Genomic DNA, 25,574 nt, shown 5'->3' with positions numbered 1-25,574 from the left:
AGGAAAAGAGATCTAAGCAGATAGTTATCGAAGGATGACTTTCAGAACAGAGTAGTTTGATGAGGTGGTATTGTTAGGCTATGGGATCTCTTTGTAAGCCTTGTTGAAGAGATATGTCTTCAGAGATTTACGGAAGTTCGATATTCCGTTATTCGTTTTCAGGTCCGTTGGTAGGGCGTTCCACATTTGCGTGCTCATGTAAGAGAAGGTAGTCGCATGAGTTAGCTTGTATTTTAGTCCTTTACAGCTGGGGAAGTGTAGGTTCAGAAATTGGCGGGATGATCTTTTGGCATTTCTGGGAGGCAGGTCTACAAGGTCTAGCATGTAGGCCGGGGCGTCTCCGTGAATGATTTTGTGTACAATTGTGCAAATCTTGAACGTGATGCATTCCTTCATTGGGAGCAAGTGGAGTTTCTCTCTTAGGGGTTTAGCACTTTCATATTTTGTTTTACCAAATATAAGTCTGGCGGCTGTATTTTGGGCCGTTTGGAGTTTCTTGATAGTCAGTTCTTTACAGCCAGCGTACAGTGTGTTGCAATAATCCAGGTGACTTAGTACCATTGACTGTACTAGGTTACGGAAGATGGATCTCAGGAAGAAAGGTTTTACTCTTTTGAGTTTCCACATTGAGTGGAACATCTTTTTCGTTGAGTTCTTCACATGGGTTTTGAGTGTGAGATTTCGGTCAATGGTGACTCCAAGAATTTTCAGATTATGTGAGACGGGGAGAGAAAAGTTTGGTGTGGTTATGGTGGAGAAGTTGTTTGTGTTATGTTGTGAGGTGAGTACTAGACATTGTGTTTTTTTCTGCATTAAGTTTTAACTGGAATGCGTCCGCCCAGGAGTGCATGATTTGGAGGCTTAGGTTGGTCTTGTTTGTGATTTCCTTTACATCGTATTAATTGTGACTATTTTATTTTTACTTATTTTTTTTCTGTGTGTTGTCAGACAATTATGGATGTAAGTTCCGCCCCTGGCCCCACCTCTAACCCCACCCCTTTAGCCTCCCCAAACAGTTGGGCCACCGGCGACCGCCTATGAATTAAACATGAATTAGATTGAAACCTGGGAACATTTAAAATATTTTTTTTCCTATACCTAGATCAAAAGAGAAAGATGGTGTGTAACAACTTGCTCCTTTTGTTTTCTTGAATGCAGTCACTGCATTCAAGAAATCAAAAGAAGCAAGTTGCTACACACCATCTTTCTCTTTTGATCTAGGTATAGGAAAAAAATATTTTAAATGCTCCCAGGTTTCAATGTAATTAATGTTTAATGTGCGATATAAACGTCATTAATAAGTAAGTAAATAAATAGATAAAAACTCTGAACGCTGAGTACCTAATTCTCTTAACATGATGTCTGTTTTAATGACCCTTTACTAGGAAGCAAAAAAAAAAAAAAAGTCTGCACGGACACAACACGTGCTAAAGTCCCTAGAACCAGTCCCTCCAAATGACACTGATTACGATTTATAAGAAATTACTACTATACTTATGAACAGTTATTTCATTATACTTCCTCTGTGTACATCCGTATGCTGCACAAGCCGGTTTGAAAATACAAGTGAGTTTAAATAAAAATGCAACCAACAATAAAGAACAACGAGGATGCAGCAGCTCATAGTTTTGCTTGCTTTGTTTTGAGTGTACTAGATGACGACTGCGCGCGGAGAATGGGAAACAGCGATTAACCAAATTAGCTTCAACTTGTTTACGTCACGCCGGTGCTTTCTTCAACGTCTTTGGGTGTCTCTACGTGCGTGCGATCGCGTGAACCTTCGGTGAGCGCGCGGCGCGTGCGTTTCTGTTCAAGATGGCGGCGGCAGCCAGGCAGGACTTGGCCCAACTGATGAACTCGAGCGGCTCCCACAAGGACCTAGCTGGAAAGTAAGTGTATGTCGTTCAGCTACCAGAATGGTTCCCCGCTGCCCTAGTAGAGAGACTAGCTGTTGTTGATGTTTGAGATGGAGGGCTCACCTCACGGGTGATGTTTTCGTGGCTTAGGTGAGGTTGCGTGGGGTTAGTCACGGAATTGTAACAGGCGATGGGGCAGGTGCGCCGCCTGGAGCAACTGAAATGTTTTGTTTGCTTGTTTTGTTTCTGGCTGGCTCTGTTTTCTAACTTCTTTATAGACTGAGTGCCCACTTTTCCCGGTCTTGGCATTGGTGCAGTAACATAGTAGATGACGGCAGAAAAAGACCTGCACGATCCATCCAGTCTGCCCAACAAGACAACTCATGTGTGCTACTTTTGTGCATACCCTACTTTGATTTGTACCTGTGCACTTTAGCCAGAGCACAGCACAGACCGTATAAGTCTGCCCAGCACTATCCCTGCCTCCCAACCTCCAGTCCTGCCTCCCACCACTGGCTCTGCTATCCAATCTTGGTTAAGCTCCTGAGGATCCTTTCCTTCTGAACAGGATTCCTTTATGTTTATCCCATGCATTTTTGAATTCCGTTACCCTCTCCACCACCTACCGCTGGAGGGCATTCCAAGCATCCACCACTCTCTCCGTGAAGAAATACTTCCTGACATTTTTCTTGAGTCTGCCCCCCTTCAATCTCATTTCATGTCCTCTCGCTGGATCGTTTGCGGATTAATACCTTTCAAATATTTGAACGTCTGTATCATATCACCCCTGTTTCTCCTTTCTTCCAGAGTATACATGTTCAGGTCAGCAAGTCTCTCCTCATATGTCTTATTACGCAAATCCCACACCATTCCCGTAGCTTTTCTTTGCACCGCTTCAATTCTTTTTACATCCTTAGCAAGATACGGCCTCCAAAACTGAACACAATAATCTAGATGGGGCCTCACCAACGACTTATACAGGGGCATCAACACTCCCTTTCTTCTGCTGGTCACACCTCTCTCTATACAGCCCAACAACCTTCTAGATACAGCCACCACCTTGTCACACTTTTTCGTCGCCTTCAAATCCTCAGATACTATCACCCCAAAGTCCCTCTCCCCGTCCGAACCTATCAGACTCTCGCCCCTAACACATACGTCTTCCGTGGATTTCTATTCCCTAAGTGCATCACTTTGCATTTCTTCGCATTGAATTTTAATTGCCAGACCTTAGACCATTGTTCTAGCTTCTTCAGATCCTTTTTCATGTTTTCCACTCCCTCCGGGGTGTCCACTCTGTTACAGATCTTATTCTACTTGTAGTACTCCGTAACTTCCAGGTCCTCCTGGTCCTCAGATTACCAGCACCTTAAAAACGGATCACGAGTTTGTAGTGCAGCAGCCCTTCTCCAAAGAAGAGAAGGAATCTTCCTGTTCCAGGCCTCATTTGCAGTGTTTTCTCCCAAAAGGGCTGCACCCCCCCCCCCCCCGGATCCAACACTCATTCTCCCCCAGAAGGGCCCTATCACCCTGGATCCAGTACTATTTTCTCCCAGAAGGGCCACATGTACCAGGATCCAGCATTGTTTTCACTCAGAAGGGTTGCTTCCATCAGGATCTAGCACTTATTCCCCCCAGAAGAACTGCTTCCTCCTGGATCCAACACTTATTCCTCACAGAAGGGCCTTATCCCCCTGGATCCAGCACTGTTTTCTCCCAGAATGGCTGCATTCTTCAGAATCCAGTACTCTGTTCCTCTCAGAAGAGCTGCATTCCCTTGGATCCAGCATTTCTTCCCCATAGATGGGCTGCATCTCCTTGGATCCAGCACCATTTTCTTCCAGAAGTGCTGTGGCCCCCTGGATCCTACATTCATTTCCCCCAAAAGGCCTGCACCCACCTCAATCCAGCACTAATTGTTATTTTTAGAATGGCTGCGTCTCCTGGATCCAGCACTTATTCTCTTTAGAAGGGCTGCTTCCACATGTATCCAGCACTCATTACAACCCCCCCCCCCCCCCCCAGTGCGATTTAATCCCCTTGATCAATCCAGGGGGTCTGCATTCACCTGAATCCAGCATTGTTTTATCCAAGGGGAATTTGCTCTTCTGGGGAGAATGAGTGTTGGATACACTGTAGTGCTGGAGAGGCGGATCCAAGTAGATGTCGCCTTTCTGAAAGGAAGGAGTGCTGTATCCAGGGGGATAGGGCCCTTATGAGGGGAATGAGTGCTTGATCCAGGTGGGTGAAGCCCTTCTAAGGACAACCAGGGTGGGTTCCGGGACAGTGAATCTCTTTTAAAAGAAATCAGTACTGGACCTAGGAGGCAACAACCCTTCTGGGGGAGGGGGGGAAGTAGTACTAGATCAAGGTGGATGCAGCCCTCTCTTCTGAGAGAAAACAGTGCTGGATCCAGATACATGCAGCAGTGTTGGAGGTGAATGAGTGCTGAATTCAGTAAGAAGCAGCCCTTCTTGGGGGGGAATGACTGCTGTATCCACAGGAAAGCAGCCGGGGGGGGGGGGGGGGGGGGGGGGGGATAAGGGCTGGATCAAGGTGGGTGCAGCCCATCTGAGTGAAAACAGCGCTGGATCCTGGGGGAAGCAGCCCTTCTGGGTGGAATAAATGCTAGATCCAGGGGAAACAGCCTTTCTGGGGGGGAATAAGGGTGTGATTCAGGTGGATGCAGCCCTTCTGAGTGAAAACAGTGATGGATCCCAGATTCATACAGCAATGTTGGAGGTGAATGAGTGTTGGATCCAGGAGCAAGCAGCCCTTATGGGAGGAATAAGGGCTGGATTCAAGTGAAAGCTGCCCTTATGGGAAGAATAAGAGCTGGATCCAGGTGGATGCAGCCCTTCTGTGCGTAATCAGAGCTGCATCCAGGGAGATAGGGCACTTTTGGGGTGAATGGCTGCTGCACCCAGAAGGATAGAGCCCTTCTGGGAGGAAATAAGTGAAGGATCCAGGTGAATGCAGCCCTTCTGGGTGGAAGGAGTGAAGGATCCAGGTGAATGCAGCCCTTCTGGGTGGAAGGAGTGAAGGATCCAGGTGGATGCAGCCCTTCTGGGTGGAAGGAGTGAAGGATCCAGGTGGATGCAGCCCTTCTGATTGCTGGTCAAAGGTGGTTCTAGCCCTTTACAGAAGAATGTTTGCTGGATAAAGCACATTAGAAAGTTATGAAAATGAGTGCTGGAGCTGGAAGGCTCCCTTCCTTCTTTAGAGAAGGACTGCTGCACTGTAAACAAACTAGTGATCCCTTTTTATGGTGGCACTCTGAGGATCTGGGTTTTACCTTTTCCTTCTGTGAGGGCAGAGAGGGTTAACTCCCATCCCTGGGCTGCCTGCTGTTATTGAGGTAAATTCAGTTAACGCTTCTGAAACTGCTCCACCTCCGGGAACCGTAGCGCTGGTGGTCACTGAATTAATAATAATAATTCTTCCTTATTTTGTGTTCTAAATAATGAGGTAGGCTAAACTAGTTTCTGAATTTTTTTTTCTGGGTTATTTTTTGTCTTTAATGACAGGACCTGTGGGTAGAAATGAAACCACAGTAATTTGTAAAGAAAAAAACTTGAAGTGAACCAAGGTTGATATTTTTGTGCAGTAACGCCGGTCATGAAAGCCTCAACTTCTGGCCATCACTGTCTTTCTGTTATCGGGTGCCTGTATGTCCTCACGTTATTCCCAAATCATGATGTTCTTGTAATTGTGAGGGGCGTAGATGCTGCAGCTGAGGATAAATGAATTGGGAGTATTTATGAAATAATGCATAGCTAACATTGAAGCCTCATTTTTGTTCTACTTCATAAGCTGAATGAAATTGATTTTTTTAAGTTTAGACCAAAACCATAGCCAAAACTCATCTCCTGGTTTCAGCCTAAACTGAAAACTCAAGTTTGGTTGTGTGAATGAGAACCGGTGAGGGCCTCTGGGGATTGTCGGAGCTGTAGTCTGCATCCTTCTGCAAAACTCATTGTATCTAAACCAGAATATAGTAAATAATGAAAGACCATATTTTATTTCCAAGCAAAATAACTGCACTCTATTTACCATTTAGACTATTGTGTAAGGTCATAACTTATGACCAGGAGTAGCCTGGTGGTTAGAGCACCAGTCTTGACATCCAGAGTTGGCCGGTGCAAATCCCACTGCTGCTCCTTGTGATCTTGGGCAAGTCACTTAACCCTCCATTGCCTCGGGTGCAAAATTAGATTGTGAGCCCTCCATGGACAGAAATACCCAGTGTACCTGAATGTAACCCACCTTGAGCTACTACTGAAAAAGTTGTGATCAAAATACAAATAAAATAACTGCATTACTTGCAATCACAGAATACCAAAACAAAAAGAGTATTCCCCCCCCCCCCCCCCCGGGATTCTTGCATATTTCCTGTAGGAAATAGGCAGGACTGCTGCTGCCTCAACTATACCCTTAGACCACCAAGAGAAAGACGGAGGAGAGGAAACTCCTGTTCAGGAGGGAGACAAACCGAACAAAGCAGGGGCGTAGCCAGACAACAGATTTTGGGTGGGCCTAGGGAAGAAGTGGGTAGGCACCAATTGTTGTTCCTCCCCCCCCCCCCCCCCCCCCCAACCACCACCCAAAAACTATCTCAGCTGGTGGGAAAACGCTTCTTTCCACCTTGGCAGTCTGCAGCAGGCATGCACTGAAAACTGAACATAAGCAGGTGCCGCTATCATGGAGAGTAGCGTTTTCGTTACCATCTGGAGGAAGTCTTCAGCTGGCCGAGCTTGGGATCCCACAGCTACCACTAAACGTGTGCTACTGTTGGGTGGGCCTGAGCCCTAAGTGGGTGGGCCCACCTGTGGCTACGCCACTGGAACAAAGCACAAATGTTTGGCTTCCACTGAAAATGCATTTTCATTTTCAGCCTAAACTGAAAATACGGCCGAAAATTAAAGTAACTTTGGCTGAAACCAAAACCAAGCAAAAAAAGGTCTTTGTTTCACTTATCATCATAGCCTGGGTCCCCGTCAGTTTCTCTCTCATACCCCCTTCCTACAGCCTTCACCTAGTCTGTCTTTCTGTCTAATGTATCCAGCAGCCTTCGTCCAGTCTCTCAACCCCCATCCCACAGCCTTCATCCGGTGTCCTGTCTGTCTCTCTCTCTCTCTCATATCAACCCCATCCCGAAGCCTTCACCCATTACTGAGAGCACTACCTAAAATTGCTTCTCTCCACCCTGCATAGTTTTCTGCTCTTCATATACTTGAAACTGTGAAACTTCCTGAACTGCATGGCTCAAATCCTTTGAAACTTCTCAAACCCTTTGTACCATGCGGCTCAAGTATATTGAGAGCCCAATTGCCATGTAGGATGGAGAAGCAGTTTAAGGCAGTGGAGCAGTAGAGAAAAAAAAAATCTTTCCGGGTATGAAATCCTGGGCAGCAGGATGCAATTTCTAGGCACCATGGCAACCTGGCGCCTGGGAGTTATCGAGCTCTGTCATATCGCATCTCTAAATCATATGGAAAAGATTGTCTTTTCCTTGTTGCACTTTGTACAATTAGAAGAAGGTAACCAGTCCATTTTAGGCTGTCTGTCAGCTGTATAACACATCCTGTGCAAATGGTATCAGATTGTTTTCTAATACTCATTGTAGGGATTCTATTGTTGAAATACAAACTTCATGAGAAAATACTTTCATCCTTTTCTTCCTTAGTCAGTGCATTGCTTTTTTTTTTTAAGCGTTATGGTAAATAATTACTTCCCCTAAGATCAGTGATAGTTTGGGAGTTTCAATTGCACTTTCTGGTATTGTATGTAAGATATGTTGTATCTGCTGATATTTGAAAGTGCACACTTATGTGGCACAATGGCTCCCCCCCCCCCCCCCCCAAAGACTCTGTCAGTTCTGAGTGGAGGACTGTTACTGGTTGGCAGTAGTTGGGGAGATATGGGTTCTTGTATGTAAGTGGTGTGTGTGTGTATTTGTTTATAGGAAGTCTGTAGGTATGTCCGTTGGAAGGTTAGAGTGTGTGTAGATGTCAGGGGCAGAAGTTCTTCCTTACATGTTCTGTTCTCTTGATTTTACTTTCTTTCTTCCAATGTTCTCTCCCAGTTGGATTCCTTCTATTGCACTCTTACCCCTTCCCGTCTGTGTTTATTATTATTTATTTACTAGTAAACAAAGGCCCGTTTCTGAGCGCAATGAAACGGGCGCTAGCAAGGGTTTCATGGCTGCATGGCTCGTCGCGGTTTTACCTGGTTCGTGGCATGCACCGCTGCTGTTTCCGTTGTAGGTCTGTGTGGGTGGCGGTTTTCGTGCCCCGCCCTCAACGTCATCGCGTTTTGACGCGAGGGCAGAGCAGAACTACAGTGTGGAAATCCAGAGTTTGTGGCCTGAGTAGATCGTTGGAGGTGAGAATCTGCTCCGCCCTCAACGTCATAACGTTTGACGCGAGGGCGGGGCCCAGAGACTGTGATTTTTGTGGCTTCAGAGCTTCGAACATACAAACCTTGGCTTCAGTGACGTCAGCAGACAATAGAATGTTGAGGGTGAGTTTTATATATATAGATTAGGATTTATTTACCGCCTTTTGAAGGAATTCACTCAAGGCGGTGTACAGTAAGAATAGACAATTACAGCACTAAAAATATTAAAAAACAATACAAAGTATGGCATGATATACTACTTACAATGTCAACACAATACGTAATAGAGAATTATAATGGTGAAGGGTAAAGCAAAGATGGAACATATAGATAGGTTAGAAAGTAAGGTGATTGATTTGAAGAAAGTTGCATGTGAGGTCAGAGAGATGGTTAAATATTATCTCAGCTAGGGTAGGAGTGGATAAACATGTCCTGCTGCAGTATATGCAGCCTGAGTCAATCCTTGTGTGTGTGTGAGACTAATGAGTTAGTTACTTCTTCCATTAAAGGCCTGGTTGAAGAGCCAATCTTTCACCTGCTTCCTGAAGTAGAGATAGTCTTGTTAAATTTACTTCTACGCTTGCCATGCATACTTCTCCTCTCACACCCTTGCTTTCAGTCTTCATTCCTGCCTGTACCCCATTTTCTTAATTCCTTCTGCAGCACTGCTCTGGGTTGTCTGCTCTTCTTCCACAGCCCTGTCTGCCTTATCTTTGTCTTCAGTGGTAGGACCCCACCACTGTCCCTACTTCCCTCACTTTCAGGGCCACCTCCTCTTCGTCTTGAAGTGAGGACTGGGCTCCCTGCCACCATTCCACGTCCTTAAGGCTGGTTCCTGCTGTTCTTTGATGGCAGGACCGAAGCCACCCCTGCAGTTCATTCATTGTTTTTTGTACTCAAGTGTGATTAGATAGATGGAAATACCCTCCTCAATAGATACTTTCATTTCTGTGTGATTTGCACCTAAATAACTGCTTATATGGAAACCAGGCTTTTGTCTAATCTGTTTACATTTTTAAGCATACCACCTTTATTTATTTGTAGCATTTGTATCCCACATTTTCCCACCTTTTTGCAGGCTCAAAATGGCTTACATTGTTCCGTAATGGCGATCACCAATTCTGGAATGAGAAATACATAGTTATAATGCAGGTGACAGAGTGGATTAGGCAATCATTAAAGAGAATTCATTTTCGTAATGAGAAATAAGAGGTATTGGGTGTATGCCCTACCTCCATGGTATGCAAACTTATCTCGATGTGTATTCATTGTAGGTATCCCGAAAAACTGACTGGCTAGGTGTGACCCGAGGACTGGGTTGATAGCTCCTGTTTTAGTACCATCAGGTCAGGAAATTCATATTCTAGGCAGTTAATTCAGTTTTTTAATTTTAAATATTAATTTACTCTTCCTCTTTATAGTTTTACAGAGATGCATCTATAGGGCTAAATTCTCTCTGCCCTCCTCCCCATACAGTGATTATCTAGGAAAACTTATAGCCAAGCGTGAATTGGAATGAACATAGATGTTATCAGGCATAGAACACATTTGTAATTTTTAAGCTTAATCTGTCATTTTTCTTTGAATTTTGCAAAGATGAATATTTTATTTTGAGTCCAATTTTTTTTTAAAGGTTTCATTAAGAATATTTATTGGGGTGGATCTAAAAATAGATACACGTACCATATCTGTTTTACTGTTCTGGGATCATTCCAGGTACTTGTGACCTGGATTGGCCACTGTTGGAAACAGGATACTGGACTTGATGGACCTACGGTCTGTCCCAATATGGCAACGCTTATGTTTTTAAAAAGGGGGAATCAGGAGGTTGAGAGAGCTTTTTCACTTCACTTGTCGTCAGCAGTCCTAACCCTGCAGTTATGTTCTGTTTTTGTTTCTTTTAATATGTGGCAGTCAAAACTGAGAAATCTGGGCATACAAATTATTGTATGCCCAAAGTTAACTGCCTGTGTGATACCACTTACCTTTGTAACTTTAGAATTGCCATACTTGGTCTGACCAAAGGTCCATCAAGCTCAGTATCCTGTTCTGAGCGTGGTCTGTCTGGGCAGGATCCCTGAGAGATTTGATTCCATGCTGCTCGTGTCCAGGAATAAGCAGTGGCTTTTCCCAAGTCTCCCTGGTAAACAACAGTTATGGATTTTTCATCCAGGAACTTGAGCCTTCTTCTGGAGTGGAGTGGAGGAGTGGCCTAGTGGTTAGGGTGGTGGACTTTGGTCCTGAGGAACTGAGTTCGATTCCCGGCACAGGCAGCTCGTTGAGACTCTGGGCAAGTCACTTAACCCTCCATTGCCCACCGCATAGAGCCTGCCATGAGTGGGAAAGCGCGGGGTACAAATGTAACAAAACAAAAAAAATCCAGCTACAATAATTGTTTCCACCATTTCATCCAACAACAAATTCCAAAGTTTGATTGTGAATTGAATTTAAAATATTTTTTAACTCATTTTTATTGTGCTACTTAGTAACTTCATGACATGAGTCTTGTACTTCTTGAAAGGGTAAACAACTGATTTCTTATTGACTCATTCCACTCCATTCCATTTTTAATGATTTTGTAGAACTCCCCCTCAGCTTTCCCTTTTGCAAGCTGAAGATCCCAAATATTCTTATCCTTTCCTCGTAGGGGAGCCAATCCATCCTTTTTGGCCAAACATAATTAACTTTTCAAGTTTCTCTATATTATTTTAAAACGTGATAACCAAAACTGCAGAAGATACTCAAGGTGTTGTTACACCATCAAGTGATTAGAAACATTCTGAATTGTGCCATTGTCTGCTTTTTTTTTTTGACCGTTGACACACTGTGAGCTGATGATTTTGACACTGTCTCTGATCTGATCCCTTTCCTGGGTGGTGACTCTTAATATAGAATCCAGTGTTGTGTACATACAGTTAAGATTTTTTTTTTCTGACCTAGGTCAGTGGTTCCCAAACCTGGTTCTGGAGACACTCTGGCTAGTCAGGTTTTCAGGATACCCATAATGAATATTCGTTAGAGAGATTATCTTTAGGATCAGACTCAGGCCTGTAGTTTTCCAGATCACACCTGGAGCCTGTTTCAAAAGTTGTATGTGGCCATGCTCCACTCATTGAGTCTGTAGCATATCATCCAGGTGATTTGAGACTTAAATTTGTTATTGTAACCAGTGAGAGGCATGGTTCTTCAACAGTTTGCAGTACATAGCAGTAAGACTGCAACATTATCACAGAGTCAGAACAGGTTTTGAATCTACAAGACATAATTTGAAGTGCTAATTATACCCTTTCCTTCCACAGAAACTACTACTATTTATCATTTCTATAGCGCTACAAGGCATACACAGCGCTGTACACCATAGTGGTCCATAGGTCTAGTTTCAAAAATTAAAATACTATAACACATCTTATATCTAGCTTCCTATAGGGACAGTTCTTGCCCTCAGTTTTTCTGCCTTTCTAATAGTCTCGGAAATGTGTATTACAAATATACTGTTCTTGGAGTTTGCCCAGAGGACCCATCAAGTACATGTGCCTAGAATCATAGCCATTACATGAGGGGATTTCATGCCCTCTTAACTATCAATGCCAGCACAAATTTCATGAAAATGTTGGTATTTCCCCATGTCATGACCAACGTAGCTTGTACTTAATCATCTCCCACCCCATTCAGCTACCTATCAGTTTTGGGGGATTTACAGTTTCTTAACGTTAGATCCACTGTTCTTAACCAATGGGTGTTATCCCTTCTACCAGTGGGTGGAGGTAGAGAAAACAGAATTTTGCCAATGACATCACCAGCATAAGCAGAGGTGCTCCTTGGAACAATCCAGTATTTTTCTCTACCTTCAGAAAGTGGTAGGTTGTGCCGACAGTGCTCCTGTCCTTGGTCTATCTCCCCTGGTTGAGCTTGGAGCTTGGCTTCGCAGCCCCCAGTTGCTCTTCTTAGTGCCACTGTGTGAGGCTTTGACTCAGTCCTGTGGGGCCTTGCCTGAGGGGTGTAGGTCTCCATCCCCCCCTCCCCAACCCTCTTGTTCACCCTGTTTGGGTGTATTCCCCATAGGTTCCCTGACTTTCTAAAAGTGCTCACAGGGATTGGTCACTGTCAGAAAAGGATGCTGGGCTTGATGGACCTTCAGTCTGTCTCAGTATGGCAACGCTTATGTTCTTATGCTGGACCGGTTGGCAGTTAGAGTCCTGTCTTCTCTCAATTCACTCAGACAGAGAGAGAGAAATTCCCTGGCCATGTGACAAGCTTTTTCATTCTTGTTCATTCCGGGTCCCTCTTCAGGGGGGTCCTTAAGGGCCCCAATGATTTTTTGCTCCAGAACTTGACCCAGTTGGTTAAGCAGGCCCTGCACAGGTCCCCTCTTGTGACCTAACCCTGGCCCTAACCCTCATCCTTAGTGGGGGGTCCTAAGGGGATCGGTGGGGGCCCTGTTTTGGAGTCACAGCACTGTGAAATGGATCTGGTCATTTCGGATGGTCTTTGGTGGTTCTCGGGCTCTCAGTCTCTGTGGACTTCAGTTCTGAGGATCCTTCCTGTTGGGAGGCTGGGGAGGAGCAGTCCTATGGGTTCTGGCTCCTTTGTTATGAGAAACAGTCTCGTCCCCTTAGGATCTCTGGGGCTCTTGCGCAGGAGGTTGAGAAGAGTTGGGTCTTCCAAAGGGTGGACGCTCTGGTCATGGCGGTTATGCAGGTAACCACTGTACTTGTCTAAGGGGGCTCGGTCCTCAGGGAGCTCCATGAAAAGAACTATGAAAAGAATGTGGAGCAGACAGCTTCAGCCGGCCTTTTCAGTGGGTGGTCCAGCATTCAGGCTGCAATTTATGGCAGTTAGGTAGTTCTATACTGTGTTGGCAGCAGTTGCCAGAGTCCCTGGAGATTTCTCGCCTAGAGTCCAGGACAGCCTTTTTGGGTGAACATTCTATATGATACGGTTAGTCTGGCTTCCTGCTCAGTGACGGCATGAAGGGTTACTGTTGGTTGTGGCTTCGTCATTGATGTGAGTACAACTTCAAAGAAGCTTTTGAGTCGGCTGCCCTTCAGGGACATTTGCTGTTTGGTAATGAAGTTGGTGAAGGATATAGGGGAGGCACGACTCTCCAGCTCCCTGAGCTGTGCAAGGGTGTACAACGATCCTTGACTTTAAGGTGCTCTGCATGTTTTCTAAGGTAATGGGGGTGGTGGCTGCACACCTCTCACATTGGGGTATTCAGCTTCATCCCCGCCTGGATAACTGGCTGCTTTGGGCCGACTTGGCTTTGAAGGCCACATTGGCTTCCTTGCAGATCATTTCTATCCTGGAGTCCCTGGGTTGGGTAGTGATCCGACCCAAGTGCCATCTGGCCCTGGCCCTGTCTCAATCCCTGGTGTATCTCGGGGTCTGCTTTGACACAGCCAGAGGGATGTTTTTTTTTTTTCTTTCGGAGGAGTTGGTAGAGATACTCTGGGCACACTTGTGCTGGTTGTGCAATCTCCGGGAGCTCACGGTTTGGGATTACTTGCAGCTCTTGGGCTCCCTGGCTTCTACTCTAGAGGTGGTGCCGTAGGAGAGGGCTCACATGCATCTGCTCCAGCAAGCCCTGTTGTCCTGTTGGGTGAAACCCTCTCAGGACTTCCATTGCGTACAAGCCGAGAATAGACAATTGGCAGCAGCATGTCTTCAGATATCGCACAGCATCTGAATAGGCTGAGAACTTTGGGCTCTTCAGCAGAATTGGTGCACAGTTTGATGCAGGAGAGCGTGAGAATGGGTGCCATTTTGTCTGGGCCAACTGGCAGTGAGGAACAGCCTCTGATCATGCTTGGAGCATAGTCGCCATTTTATAACCTCTGGGCCCAACAGAGCATTCGGCTGCATTGGGATCTGTGTTTTCTCCGGAGTTTATATTGCTCTTAAACCAGGCCTATTTACTGAATCAGGGACAGAGTTGCTGCAAGGTGCTTCACTTTCTCACTCCACTTCCCTTCCGACTCCTAAGACATCTCATTTAGACATCCAGGAGTGGGTAGATGAGGCTTTCTGCTTCTCCCTCCTTATCTGATGTGGCCTGTGTCTATTCAGAGAAGCCATCGTTCAAGGAGCTCTCAGATGAGGGATGCTCGTTCCTGAGGAGGGGGGTGACCTAAAAGTACTGAGGTTGTTTCATAGAGAAGCTCAGTGCTCTTATTTCTGAAGCATTGACTGTGCTTTCTGTTGATAAGCCTTCTACTTCGGCGTCAGGATTTCTATCTTTGTTAATCATGAGAAGGTTTAGAGGTCCTTCTAAGGCATTCCCGATGCATCCAGACATTCAGGACCTGATTACTGCAGTATGGGTCTAGCCGGGTGCGGGGCTGAGAGGGAAGAGCCATAGCTCACCACTACCCATTGGTTCTGGAGGAGAAAGATAAATTGCAGCTTCCCAAGGTGGACTCCCTTGTTAAAGCAGTGACTAAGATGACCACCTTGCCAGTGGAAGGGGGCATTGCCCTTAAAGACCTAAAAGGTAGGAAACTAGATGGCTTGCTAAAACAAGACTTTGAAGTGGCCTCTTTTTGGGCCTTCAAGTGACAGTGTGCAGCTCATTCATGGCAAAAGCATGCCTGAAGTGACATCAGCAGTCTGTAACACAAGATGGGTGTCATAACGCCCAGCTGGTAGACAGGTGAATGCTGTTTGACATGTTATGGCCTGCAGTATGTCTTCGGCTATCGTGGCATGTTGGCAGCTCTGGTTGTGGCATGGGGCAGGGAATGCAGCGTCAGTCACTTCTAGTTAAATTGCACTTTCGGGGCAAGTGACTCATTGTAGAAGATCTCAGTAACCTGTTGAAAGGGGGGAAACTAAGCCAGAGCGTTTGCTGGAGGATAAGTTGAAAGCCTCTGGTTGTCTGCAAGGGGCCTTCATGTTTGAGACAGCAAACAGTATTGATCATCAGCAATATTGTCAGAAATCCTGTGTTCAGGCACGCCAATCTTCCTTTCGTGCGAATAAGAAGTCCTCTCAGCTTGGCATCCAATGCCTCTTAAGCTTTGCAGTGATGCGAGGCTGGTTCACTTTATTTCTCTTCCTCCTATCTTCAGGAGTTTCGGGAGGAGCGGCCCAAAATCACATCAGACCAATGGGTTCTGAGTATTCTTACAAAAGGTTACTAGTTCTCCCACCCAGTCACTTCTGTTCTTGCAGTTTTCTTGTCAAAAAGGAACCAAGGTGGTTGAGGTTCAGGCCACTAGATTACTTGCTGGCACTTCAGGCTGTTATTCCAGTTCCCCAGGCCGAACAGGGACAAGGCAGATGTCGACTTCATTGTCCCAAGGAAGGAAGGCAAATTTCAACCGGCCTCAGATCTCAAAGAACTAAACAAGTGCCTCCAAGTGTTCCTCTTTCTCAGTACCCTCGATTTCAAGGATGCGTACTTGCATATACCTCTATGGTTGCTGCATCAAAGGTTTCTACATTTTGTAGTGGTGGGCCCCTCACTTCCAGTTCAGGGCTTTGCCCATCAGTCTCGTCACAACACCAAGAATGTTTACCAAGGTTATGGTGATGGCGGTCTTCGGTGCCAGGGAGTTAGAATTCATCTGTATCTCGACGACCAGCTCATTCGTGCATCTGCGACAGAAAGTCGGTGATCTTCTGCAGTCATTAGGTTGAATGATCAGTTTCAAGAAGAGCAGAATGATTCCATCGCAGACCCTGGAGTATCTGGATGTTCTATTTGACACAGTAAGGGACAGGATCTTTCTTGCAGGTCGAAGCTGGTTCAACAGATTTGTCTTGTCCTCAGTCGTGGCAGGCGTAGGGTCTGGGACTATATCTAGGTCAGTGATTCCCAAACCTAATCCTGGAGGCATCCCAGCCAGTCAGGTTTCAAGATATCCACAATTAATATTCATGAGATATTTGCATGCATGAGATTAAAAAAGGTTTGGACAAATTCCTGGAGGAAAAGTCTCTATAGTCTGCTATTGAGAGAGACATGGGAAGCAACTGCTTGCTGGAATTTGTAGTATGGAGTGTTGCCATGATTTGAGTTTCTGCCGGGTACTTGTGACCTGGCCTGGCCACTGTTTGGAAAACAGGATACTGGGCTAGATGGACCATTGGTCTGACCCAGTATGGCTGCTCTTTTGTTCTTATCCTAGCGTTTCTCCAGGCAGACCTTCAGAAAGGATTGGTGTTGGGCTGTCCAAAAGTTCAGGTTGCGGCTTTGGCCTGTTTCAGGAGCCAACTACAGAAGCTTCTCGTGCTACTCACACAGATATTGTTCGATTTCTTCTAGGGAGTGGGCTGCATGCAGCATCCCTTTTGTATGCCGTATCCACAGTGGAATCTTAATTTAGTTCTTAAGCTCTGCAGAAGCTTCCTTTTGAGCTATTATGGAAGACCACCTTGAAAGATCTTATGCTAAAAACAGCATTCTTGATGGCTGTCTGCATTTAGGGTTTCAGAGCTTCAGGTTTTCTCATGTTGGGATTCCTTTCTCTGCCTTTCAGAGACAGGGTCTCCCTGTTCATGGTTCCTTCCTTCCTTCTGAAAGTGTTATCGACATTTCATCTCAACCAATCTGAGGAGTTTCCATCCTTTTCACAGAGAGGATGCTCAGTATTTTACCTTGAAGCTTCTCATTGTCCGTAGAGTCCTCCATTAGATCTCTGGAAGTCACAAATGAATTTCGCAAATCAAAATCTATTTATGCTTTTTGGTAAAGAGAGGCTTATTTTCATGTCTTCCAAGTCCACAATTGCTAGATGGCTGAAGGAGACTATCATATCTGCTTATTTTCTTGGAGGGAAGCAGGCTTCTCAGGTCATGCGGGCTATTACAGCAACATCCTGGACAGAGACTGTTGTCTCTGGTGAATATTTGCAAGGTGGTGACTTGGTCAACACTGCGTATCTTTGCCAAGCACTACAGGGCGGATGTTGTAGCATACTCAGAAATCAGTTCTGGGGCTTTCGTCCTCAGGGCAGTGGCACCTACTCTAGGGGATTGCTTTTATACATTCCACAGGTTCTGGAATAGTGGGAAGCTAGGAGAAATTAGGTCTTACCTGATACTTTCTTTCCATTAGTCCTTCCCACCATTCTAGAGGCCAACCTAATAATTAGTGTAAAGTAATGGGCCAAAATGACTGTCGCCTTGCATGATGCTACCTGCATGTCTCTCATTCTCTACAAGTTGTCCAGAGATGAGAGTTCCACATGTGTTTGCTCGTCTGGTTAGTGTTAGGTTAGCGAGTTGTTTAAGGTTGTTGTGTTTGTTCTGAATATTATCCTTACTGCTCCTCTACATAAATGCTGAGGAGTTGGACTGGATTCCAGAGCTGGCTCTGTTTTCAGTTCTCTGTCTCCACCTGTTTGGTTGATGGGACACAACTATCTCACAGGTTCTGGAATAGTGGGAGAGACTAGTGGAAAGAAAATTATCCCGTAAGACATAACTTCTCCGTTCGATAAACATTTCCATTTGCTTATCTGCCCTTTCCTTGTCATCAGCAGCATGCATCCATTAACTGATGGGTTGTATCCGCTTACCAGCAGGTGGAGATAGAGAACACTGAAAGACCATAGTGCCTTTAGGACGGCTAGCCCCAACTGCCTTCAGTATTTCTCTGTCTCCCACCAGGTGTGGACGTAGCTCCCACGCGAGCTACAGTTGCAACTGTGCTGGACTTTTTGCAGGAGGGCTTACAAAAAGGCCTGGCTTACAATTCCCTGTGGGTGCAAGTGGCAGCATTATCATGCTATTGAGGGAAGGTCTCTGGCTTGTCCCTTGCTGCTTATCCGGACATTGCCAGATTTCTCAGAGGGGTGCTTAGGCTTCATCCTCCTCTCCGGTTGCCCTATCCGGCCTGGAACCTGGGGCTAGTGTTGAAGGCTCTTCAATGTTCACCCTTCGAGCTGCTTAGGCGAGCTTTGGAGAAGGATGTGACTCTTAAGACGGTCTTTTTGGTGGCCATCACATCGACTAGACGCGTGTCTCAGCTGCTGGTGCTGTCCTATCGGGACCGTTTTCTGCAATTCTTGGAGTCCGGAGTAACGGTACGTACAGTGCCTTCCTTCCTGCCTAAGGTGGTTTCAGCATTTCACCTGAACCAGCCCATTTTTCTTCTTTCCTTTTCTAGGGAAGAGTTCCCGGACTCCTTTGGGCAGTTACATCTTCTGGATGTCCGCAGGGCGCTGTTGCAGTATCTACAGAGGTCAAATGACTTCAGGACTTCTGATCACCTTTTTGTCTTGTTGTCAGGTCCTCAGCATGGAGGTCCAGCGTCTAAGGCCACTACAGCCCGTTGGCTCAAGGAAGTCATTTTTGCTGCGTATCTGCTTTCAGGTCGGTCTCCGCCTGAAGCGTTTAAGGCGCATTCCACGAGAGCCATTTCTTCCTCGTGGGCTGAAACGGGTGCACTCTCTCTTCAAGAGATCTGTAGTGCGGCTACTTGGGCTTTTCAGCTCTCTTTTGTCCGACATTACAGGCTGGATGTTGCAGCGAAGCAGGACGCTGTTTTTGGAGCTCAAGTATTGGCTCGTGGTGTGGCCTGTTCCCACCCTAAGTAGGGATTGCTTTTGTACATCCCATCAGTTAATGGATTCATCTGCTGCTGATGACAAGGAAGGGAAAATTAGGTTCTTACCTTGGTAATTTTCTTTCCTTTAGTCACAGCAGATGAATCCATGATCCCTCCCTGTCTGACTTTGTTTTTTTTGTTCAGATCTTTCATGCAGATATAAATCTCATTGGGAGAAGTTGGAAAACAGTTATCAGAATTTCTACATGATGTTCTACTACAGGAGGTTGAGGTCGTCCCGCCTTTGATGCTTCTGTTATGGGGCGATTGTTCTCTGTGAGGAAAGTTTGTTATTATGCCTTTATGGTTCACTCTGCTTTGGAAATCTCAAATACTGAAGGCAGTTGGGGCTAGCCGTCCTAGAGGCACTATGGTCTTTCAGTGTTCTCTATCTCCACCTGCTGGTTGGCGGATACAACCCATCAATTAATGGATTCATCTGCTGTGACTAAAGGAAAGAAAATTACCAAGGTAAGAACCTAATTTTCCCATACCTAGATAAAAAGAATTTAGTCACCTATCTTAAATGTGTAGTGTCTCTAATAATTGCCTGGGCTATTATTAGAAATGCTGGGTTTTCTGAAGTCTGTGATGAGCTATTATTATTGAAGGAGCTTCAGATTTTTTATGAAGGCTGTTCATGCTGCCAGGTTACATCCTGTACCCTAATTTCTGTACTGTGCACTGGCCTCTACATCTTGCAGCTGTCCTTCAGCATTAATCATTTACTGGCAGTTTTGCACTTTTTTTTTTTTAATTTTTAAACGCCAACTTGCCTTTGGTATGGTGCTTGGTGGCTTCTCAGTTTGGGGACAGCCTGGAGAGGTGGCAGCAAGCAATTGCCAGTATACCAGCTTTCGTGGTCACTGACTCGCATTGGCATGTAGTTGTCAGGCTGTGCTGTGGCCGGTCCATACCAGCAATAATTGACACTTGCAGGCTGCCTGCCTGCCTCTGCTGCTACTACACAGAAACAAAAAGTTACATTAAGAGGCGGGCTGCAGCAGCAGAGATTCTGTGGATGACTGGAGCTTGGATGAAGGAGGAACTTGGAATTTAAAGCAGCGAATGCCCGTCAAGTAAAATAAATAAATAAATAAATTGGCCTGCTTGGTGGGGGGGAGGGGAATAGAAGAGGAGGAGCAAGTGAGAGAGAAGAGGGAGGGTCTACTTTAGACTGAGCTGACTGAGTGGTGGGTGACCTGACCGACTCTTGAGTCTGATGGAGGTCAAGGCACAGAAGACAGGCTGGGGTAATCATCAGCAAGCAGTTGTGCTATGCCGCGGCAAAAAACAAACAAAACTCAAACTTTTCAATTGCCGTTTTGAAGGATCCACTGGCTGCCGGCCTGGTCTTTCAAAACTGGGCAGTTGGCAACCCTAACCCAGTACCATGATCTTGAGAAGAGGTAAGAAGATCTGTTAATTGGAGGATGGAGGAGAGCAGTGCGAGGTTGCTGCTATTGGAGGAATGAAAAGTTGGATATACAACTTAAATTTAAGGAGTTTTCCAGCCCTGAAACAGGGGGTGGGCAATTATTAGAGACAATATGGTATCTACGTTTTCCAATGGATTTCCTCCCCGCCCCTCCCCCCCCCCCCCAAAAAAAATTGTTTTTCAACTTCACTGAAAAGTCTATTCATTTTTCAGAGTTCATTACTATATTTTTATCTCAAAAAGTAAATGTTTATGCCTTTGTTGGATCTCCTGATAGAAGAACAAGAGAGGATCTGTGTGTATGTTACACCACTATACTGATATGGGTTTTCAACCAGGTGTTATACATTTTTCTGTAGTTAGGCCTTCTAAACAGGTTGGTTAGCAGGCGTAAGTCTGGCATTGTAAGGTGCAAGATCAGTGCTTATGCCTTATTCTATAAAGGGTATGCACCCTTTACAGAATAATGTGTAGCGCTCATTTTTTTTTCAGCACCTAATTTTGAGCACTATTTATAGAATCCAGCCCTATGGTTTTATTAGAGGTAGGTCTTATTAGATGAATCTGATTAACTGTTTTGTAATTCAGTGGCCAGAGCTGGATCAGGGTAGAGCAATAGGTATCAGCAAGGCCTTTGAGCCAATTCTGCATCAGCGACTTATAAATAAATGAAAGCTGTTGGTCCAAATGAAACAATCTCCCAGCAGAAGTAGTAGAGATGAGACGTCTGTATCTGAATTCAAGAAAACATGGGATGTGCACAGAGGATCTGTGAGGGAGAAGAAGGGATGGATAGCTTGGAAGGGACATATAGGGCCCAATATTCAGACTATGGACGTTAGCTGGGCTGACTCCCGCAGTTGTTGCTGAGCCCAGATATTGAATGCTGGGCTGTTTCCGGTGACCGTCATTGAATATGCAGTTTATTTTGTCCAGTTTCAACTTAACTGGTCAGCACTGAATATTGACTTGGCCAGTTAACCAGCCAAAGATAGGCTTGCTATTTCTTTGTCCAAATTTGACTACCAAACTTAGCCAGTAATGCAGTGAATATTAGCAGGTAGCTGGCTATATCGTGTGATATGGCTGGTTATCCACTAAGCGCTGACCATGAATATTCAGCAGGAGATAACTGACTATTTCCCATTGAATATTCACAAATAGCCAGTTAAGCACTATTTAACCAGCCAGGGCCTGTTCCTAACCAGTTAATAGCACTGACTATCGGGCAGAAAGCCTTTATCTATAATCATATGCAATATTTGTCTTTTATGGTCAATAATATTAGTTCAGGCTGTCTTGATACTTATTTTACCTCTGTTTCAGTCCTATTTCCTCGGCCGTAGATGCTGCTTAGGGAGAAGATAGCAAGTGGTTCTTCTGCTCCATTCTCATTCCTCTTCATTTGTGACTCTCTGGAGCACAGCTTTCATTGTGGGTGCTTTTTGGTGGTATTCTGTCACTTTTCTTACATTTTATTGCAAGGGAAATTTAACTTTTTATAGCTGCAGTCTGGTGGGAAGCTGATCTCAACATGACGTCAGGAGTCCATGATCTCTTTGTTAATATTTAAATAGTGATTTCTCTCTCTTTCCTCACCAGGTACCGTCAGATACTTGAAAAGGCCCTCCAGCTTCCAGGAGCAGAACAGCTAGAAGCTTTGAAAGCTTTTGTAGAAGCAAGTATGTTTCTCAGAAACATTTGGATGGGGTTAGTGTAGAGCTGTTCAAGCACTTAGTTACAACAGTTTTATTCATAATTATGTTGCTCTCATGACTAACAGTGAAAATTGTTTGTTTTGTTTTTTAGGGGGGGGGGGGTGTTTTGTGTGTAGTGAATTTACTATCAGAATAGAAAGGAAAACCCTGAAGTGAAGCATTTACTTTCATCTTTCCAAAATGCCATTTTGCTTAGCATCTGCAGCAGATGAATCCAGGACCTTGTAGGTTATGCCCATAATCCAGCGGGTGGATATAGGGGATACCATACTGAACTCTGTTATATAGGATGGAGTGCATCCTGGTGGACGGTCTCCCTGAAGCTCTTGGTCTTTGCTGCTTGAGTGATCCTGTTCTGGGTTGCCTGGTTTTTGGTCCTTGTTTTAGGGTACACTTGGTGGTGCCAGTCCCCCCCCCCCCCCCGCTTCCTTCCCCATAATAAAAAAAAAAAGTTGTGTGAGAAAAGCAGTTTTCTGCTATTGCAATGGTTGTTGACAGTTCCTGGCACTGCTCAAAGTCAACAGCCCTGTCGGAGAGCCTTAGAGCTAGTAGGCTGGTGTTTGGGGTGAGTATATCTTTAAATTTTGTTTTCTCTTTCAGGCCCGCCACGGTTCCCTTCCCAGCGGGTGCATGGCAGCTGAAACAGTTAAACACTGTTTATGCTGTAAAACATGAAGAGCAACGTTGTGGCAGTGTACGGCCTGGCAGCTCCAGATTAGCAAGGGGAAATGGCAGGGACTTTGGGTCCCCGCAGAGGGGAAATTTTTGCACGATCTTGCCTTTCTCTTCTGCTGCGTCATCAGTAATGGCCTGTTGAATTTGGCTCCCTCAGGTCAAGAAGCATCTGTGGAGGGGTGTGTCAGCTAGCTGGTGGGGCATTGGAGACAGTGTCTTCAGGCCCGACTGGTACTGCATCTGCTTCTCTGGAGCTCTTCTCCCCAGAATTCACCAGGCATACTTGATAAAGAGGATTCTCCCTCAGTACATGTCTCGGCAGAATGGTTATTCCATACCAGTGCTTCTCCAACATGGCCTGAGGTAGAGAGCTCTGTAAGTAGATCTGATGGCGTCCCGGCTGGACGCCCAGGTGCCTTCTTTCTTCTGTCATTGGAGAGAGGATGATTCGGCAGGGCTGGTTGTTCTATTGCTTCCTTAGCCGGAGGACGTTCTTCGATAGTGTTTCCTCTGTGGCCTCTGTGCAGCCAAGTTCTTTTCGGATCGCTCTCCACCGGGGTCCAGTCATTCTGGTAGCTCCGGATTAACCACGGCACCCTTGGTATGCGGATATAGTGAGGCTCCTGGTGGTGCCTTCGTTCTGGATCCGCTTGACTCTGGGTTCTTCCTTCTGGATCCGCTGCTGAGTGGATGATCCCTCTCGCTTTGGTCTTATGGCCTGGTTTTTTGAGAGGCCGACTGAGGAACAGAGTTCTTTGGACGCTATGGTTACTGTTCTGTTGCGATCTTGTATGTGGTCCACTATAACCGGGTATTCTCGGGTGTTGAGGATTTTTTGAGGCTGGTTGCGGCCCACGCTTGGTCTTCATTGCGGGTGTCTGTTCCTCAGCGATTCAGTTCTTTCTGCAGGATGGTTTGCAGAAGGGCCTGGCCTTACACTTGGAGGTGGTGCATTTCTTGCAGAGTGCTTTGCTCCTCTGCTGCTATGACCTTCTTCTTCCTGAAACCTCGTTCGTATTCTCTGAGTCTAGCTTGGGGCTCTTTGTCTACCGAGCATTGCTTCGGACTCCTTTTGTTCCTTTGCAGAATGCTTCACTTAGGAACTTACAAGCAGTGTTCTTGGTCGCCAATTGTTCAGCATGTAGAGTGTATGAATTTTTAGCACAGCCATTCTGAGCAGTGAGTCTGGAGTGACCTTGCTTTCGGTTCCTTCCTTCCTTTGGCTTTTCTTTTTCAGCCTCTCTTTCTTCCCTCCTTTCAGGAGGGGAATTTTCACGCAGAGTACAAGGTGCTTCGTCTTCTGGATGTTCAGAGGGCTCTCCGGTATTTGCAGATGTTGCATGTTTTTCAGCGTTCAGATCTTCTCTTTGTTGCTGGTTCTTGCTGTGGTATGGCATCCTCTGGTCTGATCTGATTTTTTTCTCGTTGGATTGCAGATACTTTGTGGACTTTTTGGAAAGGTTGTGCCTCGCCGGTGGCATTCCAGGCTCGTTTCACGAGTTTGCTATCTACTTCTTGGGCGGAACGGGTGTGCTTTCACTATTCAGATGTTGCCTTTGCAGTGGTGGTTCTGTCTCGGGGAACGGCGACTTCCCACTCTATTTAGGGATTACTTTGGTACATCCCACCAGTTCTTGGATTCATCTGCTGCATACGCTAAGGAAGGTAAAATTATGCCTTAGCTGCTGATAATTTTCTTTCCTTTAGTAGCAGCAGATGAATCCAGGATCCTGCCCTTTGTCAGCCACGCTTGTTTTGCCTATCTGTTCTTGTCCTGGTCTTTAGTCCCCCCCCCCCCCCCCTCAAAAAAAAAAGAGGAAAGAGAACAGAAACCATAGAAGAGGACTCCATCGCAGTTGTGGTTTCTCTTAAGTCAGACTGACAAGTTTCTGTTTTGTATGGTTGGTGAGGAAGGCTTCCTGGTTTCTTGTCGTCTTCTGCTTGGTGATGAGACATGTACTGAGGTGAAGGAGGAGCTGGCCGTCTGGTATCACTGCCTTCAGCCATCTCCACCTGCTAGTAGATGGACACAACTCACCAGTTCTTGGATTCATCTGCTGCTACTGAAGGAAAGAAAATTATCAGTAGGTAAGGCATAATTTTACCTTGGTGCTCTGATCCATTCAGAAGTTGCCCTTTGAGCTGCTTAAACAGGACCTCACTTTGCAGGTGGTGATCTTTGTGGCCATTGCTTCTTGCAGAATTTCTAAGCTTCAGGCCTTTTCATGAAGGGATCCATTCCTTCACTTCTCTGATGCTGGAGGGACCATACGCACAGAGCCTTCCTTTCTGCCCAAGGTGATTTCCACCTTCCATCTCAACCAGCTGTTTCTTTTGGAGGGAGGATCATGAGAAGGAATTCGATTTGTTGCATCCTCTCAATGTTCGTCATATCTCATCCTCGACAGGTTTCCAATGATTACTAGCGGTCAAATCATCTTGTTTGCAGGGGACCAAATAAAGGCAAAGAGGTCTCTAAAACAACTATTGCTCGCTGGATTAAGGAAGCTATTACTTTATTTCTTCAGCCTACATTTTGGTTGGTGGACCTCCTCTTTCATTGACTCGTTCCACCAGGACTTTTGCCACCTTATGGGCTGAGTCTTCATTCTCCTTCGAGGAGATTTGTAGGCCAGCGATATGGTCCTTTTTGCACATTTTTTTTCCAGACATTATTGATTGGATATCGCGGCATGGGCGGGTGCACCATTTAGTATGTTGATTCTCGCTGCTGTGGTTTCTGTTTCCTGTCCTGTTTGAGGACTGCTTTACTACATCCCACAAGTTCCTGGATTCATCTGCTAAAGATGCTAAGGAAGGAAAACTTTTTACCTGTTAATTTTCTTTCCTTTAGTCACAGCAGATCCCACCCTGAATCGTGTCTCTTTTCTCAGTTGACTTCTCTGTTTAGGGTTATTGATTCAAGTTGCTTTTGT

The 25,574-nt window shown here is 45.5% G+C and overlaps 1 protein-coding gene across 1 annotated transcript in view; it reads left to right on the top strand.

The window, feature by feature from the left end:
- The first annotated feature begins 1,789 nt into the window (after positions 1-1,789).
- COPS4 (COP9 signalosome subunit 4) overlaps positions 1,790-25,574 on the top strand; it is an 84,208-nt gene continuing 60,423 nt past the window's right edge. The window contains exons 1-2 of the mRNA XM_030190565.1: positions 1,790-1,889; positions 21,848-21,927. Of these exons, the coding sequence (XP_030046425.1) occupies positions 1,816-1,889; positions 21,848-21,927 (154 nt within the window). The 5' untranslated portion in view covers positions 1,790-1,815. The remainder of the gene's footprint in view (positions 1,890-21,847; positions 21,928-25,574) is intronic.

Source organism: Microcaecilia unicolor, chromosome 2 (assembly GCF_901765095.1).
Source record: "Microcaecilia unicolor chromosome 2, aMicUni1.1, whole genome shotgun sequence".
Taxonomy (NCBI): domain Eukaryota; kingdom Metazoa; phylum Chordata; class Amphibia; order Gymnophiona; family Siphonopidae; genus Microcaecilia; species Microcaecilia unicolor.
The sequence above is the reverse complement of the archived record's forward strand: the minus strand, read 5'-3'. Positions and strand labels throughout refer to the sequence as shown.